This window comes from Leuciscus leuciscus (assembly GCF_965113295.1).
Source record: "Leuciscus leuciscus genome assembly, chromosome: 3".
Lineage (NCBI taxonomy): Eukaryota > Metazoa > Chordata > Actinopteri > Cypriniformes > Leuciscidae > Leuciscus > Leuciscus leuciscus.
The window spans coordinates 46262282-46273463 of record NC_138727.1 but is presented as its reverse complement, the minus strand read 5'-3'; the positions used below and the strand labels follow the sequence as shown (position 1 = coordinate 46273463).

General features: G+C 38.3%; 1 protein-coding gene across 2 annotated transcripts; it reads right to left on the bottom strand.

Annotated features, from left to right (window-relative positions):
• Positions 1-78: 78 nt before the first annotated feature.
• On the bottom strand, positions 79-10059 carry mdh1aa (malate dehydrogenase 1Aa, NAD (soluble)). 2 transcript variants are annotated; one of them, XM_082164249.1, is made up of 9 exons: positions 9921-10059; positions 5315-5413; positions 3845-3941; positions 2755-2930; positions 2466-2588; positions 1963-2139; positions 1431-1544; positions 1240-1329; positions 79-504 (listed from the first exon to the last, which is right to left on the bottom strand). In XM_082164249.1, exons 1-9 carry the CDS (start codon positions 9972-9974, stop codon positions 382-384), a joined length of 1053 nt encoding a protein of 350 aa, XP_082020375.1. In that variant the 5' UTR covers positions 9975-10059; the 3' UTR covers positions 79-381. The 2 variants fall into 2 exon arrangements, with proteins under 2 accessions (XP_082020375.1, XP_082020376.1); XM_082164250.1 differs by lacking the exon at positions 9921-10059 and adding an exon at positions 6035-6191.
• Positions 10060-11182: the final 1123 nt, after the last annotated feature.

Here is an 11182-nt window from a genome sequence, read left to right as displayed (position 1 = left end):
TTTTGAACTTTTGTGTGTTCATAGCTAGAGATGAGATGGACATGATCTTGTATGAGAACAATCCAAACAAATCTGACATTTATTTTCCACATGGCATTTTATTGTTGCATGACAGATGATCATTATTTTGGTCAGGACAACCATGTGCGTAACAGTTTAATTGGAAATGTTTTCCTTCAGGCGTTGCCCCGGACACTTCAAGCAGAGCAAGTTACATTGCAAACGTTTCTGGTGAAGCAACACACAAGCACGCACGCACGCACGCACATGTTAAGATACATGAATATCCACACACACACGGTCAGCTGTGACATCTACAGGACGTTACAGTCGGGGATTTGGGGACTTGGAAAGGTCTAACGGCTGCTGTGTTGTCGTGAGTCACGCTCCAAGGAAGGTGAGTGCCGTGTCTCTCTCATCGACCAGCTCAGTGGCGGTGGCGTCCATCTTACCGCGGGAGAAGTCGTTGATGGCGAGTCCGTCAACCACCTTCCAGGTCTTGTTCTGTTGTGGTCAACATACAGAAACATAAGAAAATCAGCCGTACTTACATACAACTTATAAACCTTATATTTTTAAACTACTCAAAGCTTTGATTTCATTTATTCATTATTTAAAGTGCCCCTATTATGCTATTTCTTAAGTTCCTAATTTAGTTTTGGTCTCCTACAATAGGTTCACATGCATCCAAGGGCTTTAATTCTCTCATAATATACATTGCAGCATCATCTCTTTTCTCACAGAATCTGAAACGGTTTGATAAAGGATTCAGTCTCTAAACCCCTCCTTTCTGAGAACATACTCTGCTCTGATTGGTCAGATGGTTCAGGCTGTTGTGATTGGTCTACTCTGCTCTGATTGGTCAGATGGTTCAGGCTGTTGTGATTGGTCTACTCTGCTCTGATTGGTCAGATGGTTCAGGCTTTTGTGATTGGTCAGATGTTCAGTCTATTGTTATCGGTCTACTCTGCTCTGATTGGTCAGATGGTTCAGTCTGATTTTTTTTTCTCCAGTTCAGCGGAAATCCCACCCTGCAGCCGATTCTGAAAATGTTATTGGTCATGTCAATCGCTGTACTGATTGCCTGACCTACACAAAACACTGATCCCTAAACCTACCCGTCACTGTAACCTTAACCAATGAAATGAACTGCAAGGCGGGATGTTAAAAAACCCATAATCGGGGCATTATTTATTTCAGTGGTTTAGGAATTTAACACTTTCAGTGATGAAGACAAACCTTGATCTTAACAGGGAAGGAGTACATGAGGTCATCATCAACTCCATAGGAATTCCCAGAGGAGTAGACGCCCATAGACACCCATTCGCCCTGCTCAGAGACAGAATGATTTAGCATTAATAAACTGGAAATATTTAGGAAAAACCAGAAATGTCTTCTTCTGTAAAGGGTTCACAGAGGTGCAAACTCACATCAGGAGTGCCGAACCAGATGTCCCTCATGTGGTCACAGATGGCTTTGGCAGCAGACATTGCGCTGGAGAGCTTCCTGGCCTTGATGACAGCTGCACCTCTCTGCTGCACCGTCTGCCATACAGAAGTTAAAAGACTTACAGATGGGTAAATTAAAGCAATAAGATACAAGAGGTCATGTATAAAGGTGCGGTCACATTAAAGCTCATGTCTATTGTCAATAGTGCAGCGATGTATGAAGCAGAGCTCACACAGAAAAAAAATCCAGGTTGCTGTGCTTGTTGCACAATTTGGTCTATATTTTGTTATGTCAATATCGCTATAAAATAATAGTTATGATAATTATTATCTCTAGTTGGAACTATCCATTTTATAATAGACATAAGTCCCAACAAAAGCACAAAAACAATTCTCTCACCATTTACAAATGTGACGTCATTTTTTTGTAAGCAGATTATGGCTTTTCAGATTTTCCTCCTAGATAATAAAAGGCCTGATAATCTTACAAAAGTGGTTCAGATGTTGGACTTACGGAGATGAAGTCGCCCTTCAGCCAGCTTTCGTCATTCACAGCGTCAAAGGCTGCCATCTCCTTCCCATGGTGGTTGACAACAGCATGGTGCACATCTGGGTACTGAGTTGAGGAGTGATTTCCCCAGATAATCACATTCTTCACATTGTCAGAGGACACACCAACACGCATCGCCACCTACAGGCATGGAGGAAAACTGCAGATGAGCAAAAGGCCTGTATGTGTGATATGTGCTTATCTGCAGGGAGGGCTAAAAGTTCTTCTAAAATGGCATATGATCATCACACAACATCAACACCGAAGTCACTCTGATGGTCTATGAACTATTTTAGAGTACATACCAATAAATGGCTACTCTAGAACTAAGCTATATGTGGGATACTGCCATTGAGTTTGACAATAAAAAAGCTCCGTTACCTGCAGCTCTGGAAAGCACACAGACTTAGAGAACTTCAATAAAGCAGAATAACAACTGAAGGTGAATGAGGCAGCGGGGTTCGGACCTGAGAGCGGGCCCTGTTGTGGTCCAGACGGGTCAGGCAGGAGAAGTTCTCCTTAGGAATGGAGGGAGCAGATTTGGAGGCGATCAAACAGTTGGTGTTGGCTGGGTTCCCCACAACAAGCACCTATGGAAAGAAAAGAAAAATTGAACGCCATAATAGCATACACCAAATACTGACAAGTGATTGATTAGGCCTGTATCGAATTATCACATTGTTGTCTAAAATTAAACGGCAAATCAAGTGAGCACAAAAACTCACTCAGGCGGCATTATTTGTTGCAGACTTTTACCTTGACTGTCTTCCTGGCGTACTTCTCCAGTGCTTCACCTTGGGTTTTAAAAATGGCCACGTTGGCCTTCAGTAGGTCCTTCCTCTCCATGCCCTCTTTTCTTGGCATAGACCCCACCAAGATGGCAGCGTCAAGATCCTTGAAGGCCACCTCAACCTTATCAGTAGGAATCACATCTGTGAAGGGGGAAGACAGAGAAACAGGACACAGAAATAGCATCAGAGTGACATTTAGGTCAACAAATTTCCATGGCAAGAAATCTTTCCAGCTATTATTGCAAATTAAAATTGCACGTATACATTCTTTTTTCGTAGCTAAAAAAAGCTTTATATAAAATATTTTTTTTAAAATTAAGTTAAACCATTTCTTGTTGAACTAACTGCCTGACTGGACTAGGGACAACAAATATTCTTATTGTTTATTGTAATAAGTTGTAGACTATTTTAGTTGATCAAGCATGGGAGAAATGCATGTGACAGATAAACTCATGTAAACTGCACATGCAAACATTTCAGCATCAGTATTGGGAAATGCAGCCTCATTATGTTTGTACCAAGACTATTATTTCACAGGAGCATGTGCTGATATTATCTCCTGACACTTTCATATCATCACCATAAATCGTTTATGTGGCTTTTGATATTTCCTGAATTGGCTCATTTCATTGCTAATCTTCAGAACGACAGTTAGTAAAGATCTATTTATCAGAATGGACTTCAACCAAAGCACAACTTCTGTGATACAAGTTGTTCTTTGGCCTCCTCCTCTCCGCCTCCCATTGTTGCGGCACCATCCCGTTTCCCATTGGTCAGAGTCTATCCCACAGTGCGAGCCAATAAGGTCAGTCGGTGCTGGTTACACCTCCCTGCTCTTCAAACACTGCGTACCACATGCTGTTTTTTGTGTGTGCTACTGCTGCAGACCCATTCTGCAGAGTCACGCTTGCTCTTCTGCATTTTTAATGCATTCCAGATGTTGGCTATAAATAAACCAAGTTGCCGTACAGAGTCTCTAAGTGTCCCTTAGGAGTCCGATGAAAACTGTGCCACTGTGATGAGGTTTGATTAAAAGAAGAGAAGCAACCCCTCACCCCTCAGAAGAGGAAGAGCACAATCCTGCAGCTCCATGACGACCCCATCCAGCACGGGCAGCATGGGAGTGATATCCAGAAGCACCAAGATGATTGGCTGACAGAGGAGGCAAAGAGAAACAACATGCATGTTACACTGCATCACCCACGGACAGAAAACATGTTCGGAATAGAATATGTGCAGCATAGTATACACTTTAGACAGCGGACATACAATTATACACATTCAGTAGTACACTTCGTTCATGTCTTTTCTTGAATTTCAGGTTTAAAATAAGTGCACATTTTGACAAGCAAAGCAGGAAGTAGTGATGGAACAATATGACTGATGTTGATATAATGCCAATATAAAACAATAAATGTGTGATATAGGCTAAGCTATTGAGACATATACGTTGAAATTACACATTTTGAACGAACATGACCAAACATTTACACAATATTTGCTCAAGACTCAAATGCCATTTGTTGGCTCTCTAAACAACAGCACCTAACAATGCCATAAATACATTGATTTAAAAATACATTTGCATTTAGCCTATATATGGAAGCTTGTTTTCACCCCCAAATAAAAAATAAAAAAGGTAATTACGACTTTTTCATTTCACAATTCTGACTTTTCACAATTGAAAGTTTATATCTTGCAATTCAGACTTTTTCTCAGAATTATGCGATATAAACTCACAACTGCGAGTTACAACGTCCGAATTCGTAAATTTTCTTGCAATTGCAGGATTAAATCTTGCAATTCTGACGTTCCCTCTGAGTTGCAAGATATAAACTAATGTACAGAAAAAAATTACGAATTGAGAGCTGACCTTTTTTTCAATATAGAAACTCACAATTGCAAGTTTATATCTCACAGTTTTGAGGGGGAAAAAAGTCACAATTGCGAGCAGAATTACTAGAGGTTTTGAGATATCAATATGAAAGCTTGTTTCTGCCACGGAATTACAAAATTCTTTCAATTGCAAGTTTATTTTTCAGAAATGCGAGTTTGTATCATTACCCTTTTTATTTATTTTTTCCATGGCAGAAACAAGCTTCCATATTTATATCTCAAAATATCTAGTAACATTATTGTTGTATTTTGCTGTTATCATTCAAATATTCAGTCAAATTATTTTATTGTTATAGGCCATCTATATGATTAGGCTATTAATCACTGCATCAATTGTATGGTTTTATCAGAATCATAAACATGTATCTATATTGGTCGGTTTCAAATTATCAGTTCAAAACAATCTCAAAATGACAATCTCAAAATGACTAAATATCGTCTTTAGTGTGTTCCATGCACACAATACATGTATTACGTACTGCACAAATAACCAGTGACTTATACTGAGGGATCAAAAGAGTCGCATATTTTAATCACACATTATATAACACAAGAGCATGGTTTAAAATCCAGATTGCTCCACTTGCAGTTTCCCCCCAGTGTGGTGTTACGCAATAACCCAGTCTCACCTGGTCCTTGCCGAACACATCTCCTTTAGCAATGCTGTACAGCAGAGAATAAGCGATCTGCCCCGCTGCGCCAGTCACCAGGACTCGGATCGGCTCGGCCTGCAACAAAACACAGTCACGGGCGTCAATAGCATGACCTATTTATTGGAACAAAAGGCCTAAACTCTCTGGAATCAGTAAAAAAAAAATAGAAAATTATATCAGAAGTGGCAGATTTGAGTATTTAGTTTAGTTGCAAATAATTGTTTCAGCGAATGGGAATTCATTCATTTCTATTTATATCCTCCCCAATGAATGAATGAATGAATGAATGAATGAAACGGTGAAGCAACGGATGCTCCGCGCGACCATGGTAACGTCACTATGTGCGCGAGACTGTAACTTCGACGAAAATGTCCACTTTATTCACAAATACAAACTGACAAAAATTGCGACATAATAGCGCCAATAGGCACAAAAGATGGCACCTCAATTTCACACACTGCACAAACGCGGAAATGGCAGTTAAACGTTTATTAAACTGCTTCAAAATGATTCAAAATAAATCGTTTCCTGATCACAGAGTTCAAATTAATCCAGATATCAAACACTAAATATCACCCTTGGAAGATCAAACAAGCCCACCATGCAATAAAAAAAAAATAAAAAAATACATTGCGACCTTGATTTGATCATGCTAAAATATCGTGCAGGACTAAAATGGAGGGATGAGAATCTCACCATGTTTCGGGTCTGATTGTGCAGGTTGAGATGTGCGACAAAGCTGTGCTGCTGCTCTTCCTCAGGCTGAACGGAGGGTCACCTCTATTCTTGTATGGAAATATGTCATGTGCTTTCACAGGCACAGAAACGCTGTACACTGGGCTATGTAGTTGATTTCGCTACTCTCCCCCATCAACCAGCTTACAAAAGGAACTCCTTTACCCATAATAACCCGCGCTGAAGCCCTCCCATCCTACACGCCCCCTGCACTAGCATATATGGAGCAAAGCCTTGGAAACCGTATAAAGGTCGAGTTTTGAAAGTCCCTTTGAGTTATGGTGTTAGGTTCGGGTCCTTGAACTACAAATTGTCTATAATAGCCAACTGAAAACAGATTAGTTAAAGTTATGTCATTTGAATGAACAGTCAAACAGAATAAGCATTGTTTACAGAGTGATAAAGAGGACATTGAAGACAAAAAAAAAATAGTCATGTAGGCCTATGTGTATGTCCTTTACAAAAGACATTAAGAGGTCATTAAAGACAGTTTTTGTGTGTGTGTGTGTGTGTGTGTGTGTGTGTGTGTGTGTGTGTGTGAGTGAGTGAGTCTTACTATTTTTCTAACTCTTTAATAACAACATATCCTGCTCAAATGTTGACACTAGCTTCATGTTGTCACCTTCAGATGACACTAAAGGCAGGGTAGGCGATTTGTTCCAGAATTTTTTTTTTGTTATGCTGGTTTAAAAGCCTCATCACATCCTGATTGTAACTACGTTAAGTGGTCTAAATTCATTTATATGTATTTATATATATATATACTGTGTATATATATATACTGTGTGTATATATATATATATATATATACACACAACAGCCGCCTTTTACAGTAACTACTGTAATTTGGAAGAGACACCTGTGACGTTACACTCGGAGCGGGTCGTGACTCGAATTTATGCATTTCAATGGCAACATTATCAACGCTGAAATGAATCTGCAGCAGTCAGGTGGTACAAGTCAGCACTCTTTAAGTGTTTAAGTTCATTATTATTATAATGTTATTTGCTTTGAGACATGAGGTAGTTTAACGCCGTCTCTCGTGTCGTGTTCATGTGTTTTGAAGGAGGCGTGGCTTCGGAGACGCTCTGAAGGGAGGGTGGGATCTCATGCTTTCAAAGCTAACTCGCTATATTGCTAGCCTCTCCGAAAATTGCCTACCCTACCTTTAACAGAACAGCATATGTAGACTAGTAAGGGCCCCCTACAAATTCCTGTGGCCTCTTAGAGCTCAACTTCCAATGAATGAAGCACAAAAAGCTTTTGGGAACATTCACAAACAGGATAACATGATCACCATATTTTTTTTCAAGAGGTCAAATCCAATTTAGCAATTATTTTCTATGCAATTTTCTCTTATATTGTTATGCTTATAATTTGATAATTATAATAATACATTTCAAAATAGAAGCACTTTCACTATGGACTCTTACTTTGGACCCCATTGAAATATATAATAACCAAGCTTATTGTCAGTTCAGTCCGAATGAAATCATGCTTGTGGTCTCTGGGAGATTGTGTGAAGAATCTAAAACAAGTTCCCCTTCTGTCACAACAGCCACATATCTGACGGCAACATTTGCACATCAGAATCTCACATGACCTCTAGCATGTGATGCCAAACTGTTATCATGTTCTAAAGACATGATTTCACTTTCAAATATGAATTCATGAGCTCCACTGTCCTTAATTGAATGTCCTTCATGTAAGACCATGTGCATTTCCTAAAGAGACCAGTAAGGTCAAATATGTGCTTTCACTTCTGTGGTGTGCTTTTAGTGTTTCTAATTTATCAACATGATCAAATTTTGCTGGAAAAAAACTGTTGTGCACAATCTACAATATGCCTTCTGTCGCCTGATTGATATTTAATACTTTTTAAAGTAAAACGTAAGAATAATTGTTAGTGTTATTAATATTTAAACACTCACTAAACCGAAGCAACATAGGTTTACTTGTTTACTTTATTATTCATACATAATTTCATGTTAAAAATATGTATCAAATATGATACATCAGGCTTTTGAGGAATGTTTATTTGTCCATCTCTCAATCATAAATTGTATTGCTTTGCATTATATGTTTCACACCACAATTAAAATTATAGAGCTTTGATCATAAAACTAAGCAGATTTTATTTTACTATATTATTTATAGTGACAACTGATATTTATGCCTTTTATGTATGTCTGTATTGCTGTTATAAAAATCTCATTGATTTACATTAAAAGCTATTAGAATTTAATCTTACCTTTTGGCCAAAGAAATAACAACTGCACCAAATTGCACATTTTGAGGTGTTAAGGGCATAAAATTATATATGAAGAGTTCAGATGCAAAAGCCTCTAAGTGCCATCTGAAATTTTTATAAAGCTTGTATATTTAAGTAATTTCACTTAAATGACAATTAATAGGTCATTTGCATTGCCATTTAAGTGAAATTATTGAACTTAAACATACGAGCTTGATAAAAATGATAATTCTAGAAGACAATTTCAGATGGCACTTAGAAGCTTTTGCATCTGAACTCTTCATATATATATATATATCATACAAGCCTGATGTATGAAATACAAAAAAAAAAAATGAATAAAGGTTCAAGAACCGTTCAATTTTTTTTCTTTTTCTTTTTTTCTGACTTTTATTTCATATTTCAGGCTTTATAGGGATAAGATGCAATGTTAACCCCAGATTGTGGTGCTAAATGTAAAAGTGAAGGTCAGGGCTTGATGGCACAAGAGCTAATCTCAGCAAAAAACTACAATTGATATATTATTATTTTATTTTTTATCTTTTTTGCTTTTTATCTTTTAATTAATTTAATTTAGCTTAAAAAAACAAACTATAATGAACTATTTAATGGTTGGTTCCCAATGTGATCTTAAATGTCATACATTATTAAATGTTTCATCCCCACCTTTACAGTATGTTGTCACAAAAAGTCAAGGTGTGTTAACAAGATATCATGATTACACCATACCTCAGGATTAAATAATGACCCTGGGTTAACCAATGTAAGTTTTAAAAGCCTCTGATGGGCTTGGCGGGCTTGGCTTCTCCTTCAGGCTAAATTATGCATTTTACTTTCATAGTCTGCCTCTGCATTTCACTGTGTGACCAGCATGGGTGTGTGTTTAACACACTGCTACAGATCAGCCACACACTGATGCAGATATTTGCTCCTGTTTGGGACAAAGGCACTTCAGCCAAGTTGACATTACATAACACGCCGTTGGAAAGGTGGAGATCCAGACGGAGCGAGTGCTATCCATGGTGCTGGACTCTGCTTGCCAAAAGCATCCTAAATTAATCATCATGCCCTACTGCCATACTATACGATTTCAAGGCGTGCGTGCATGATGAATGAGACTAATGCCAGTATTAACCAATCCATACTGGAAAATCCAGCTTAACTGTGTTTTTTTTAAATATGATAGCTGGTTTCTAGCAGGTTCAAGCTGGTCATTAGCAGCTCCTAAATGGTTTTTACTTGATCTAACATGGCAATTGACCGGTTTACCAGCCTGATAATCACCTTAAATTGCTATGTCCAGCAAATTACCATCTTAGACAAGCTAATGACCATCTTGGGCCAGGTAAAGACTATTTGGACCACCTATAAATCAGCCACCACATTCCAAAACACTGCAACCATTTGAATATAAAATTTCAAAAATGAAATCAATTGCTTTAAATATAACTATCAGATATATGGCGAATTATGCTTTAGCATGCACGATAAGGATAAATTCTTAATGATATTTTAACGCATACCGCTTGTGTTCAAAGAAAAAACGTACGTTTATGGTGCATCTTACGCCTCCGTTGTCAAGGAGAGGCGTCTTACCTGCGCCGAAGCCGTGCGCACCACCAAGTACATAGCCGACAACAGGGTCAACATTTTCAAGCAGTTTGTCCCTCGAAGTGTCCGCTGGAGTCTGTTTTCCCTCCCCAGAATACAAAAGTGTGTGTTTTTGTGGGACGCGCTGAGACGCAGAGCGGTGTTCGCGGTAACCTGAGCTCACAGGCGCGAGACAGATACACAAGAGTCGCGTGGTGTGTTTTCAGTCACCCTTCCGCACCTAATGAGCTTTGGGAGACAAAAATAGCTCGACGTCGAGTAATCTTTCCGCCATTTCTGATCACAAGGCAAAATTAACGAGGTAGTGATCGGAGCTGCGAAATTTGGGGGTGACGTCAGTCAGGGTAGGATTGATGCTGCAGCGCGGAGTTGCTGAGTGAAGAAAAACATCCCTCGTGGGTTCAGCAGGACATGCTGAGGGACACACGGTCACAGGACAAGGGCTTTGATCATGTAACCTTAATTATAACAATGGCTAGACATTTCCTTGTGGGTTATTTATTTATTGAATGCCATTGAAAGGCAATTTTTTACATTGCAGTAGGCCTACATTTTCATGTTCCCCCCATTGTGTCTTAAAGGGATAGTTCACCCAAATTCTTCCTCAGAACACAAAATAAGATATTTTGTAGAATGTTGGTAACCAAACCATGTAAGGACAAAAACATATTCCAAACAGAAAAGAAGGGTCCGACATGAGGGTGAGAAAATGATGACAGACTTGTTATTTTTAGGTGAACTATCCCTTTAATATAATGTATAGAAGACAATAAACTCAAAACTTAATTTAAAGGTAAAATCATGATTTAAAATCTTAGTCATCTGTGAGCACAATTAAGTGAACATGGGTGAATTTTTTAAAAATGTAAAGCAAATTTTTTAATACAAAACATGTTTTTCTGGAAATATTGGAAGTGTTGATTTTTTCCCAGAGTCCCAAATATCACTTTTCATAATGTTGTTTTTTGTAATATCCCTCAATAAACAATAAGTAAAATTTACTCAGTTTGTCTTTTGCAAGTTTAGTACACTTAACACATCGGAATTAAGAAGAAAAAGTATAATGAACAAATTGAATAAGAAGCCATATATGCCTATACCTTTTGCTTTTACTCATTTTATTAAAGGGATACTCCACTTTTTTTGGAAATAGGCTCATTTTACAACTCGCCCAGAGTTAAACAATTGAGTTTTACCGTTTTCAAATCCATTCAGCTGATTTCCGGGTCTGGCGGTACCACTTTTAG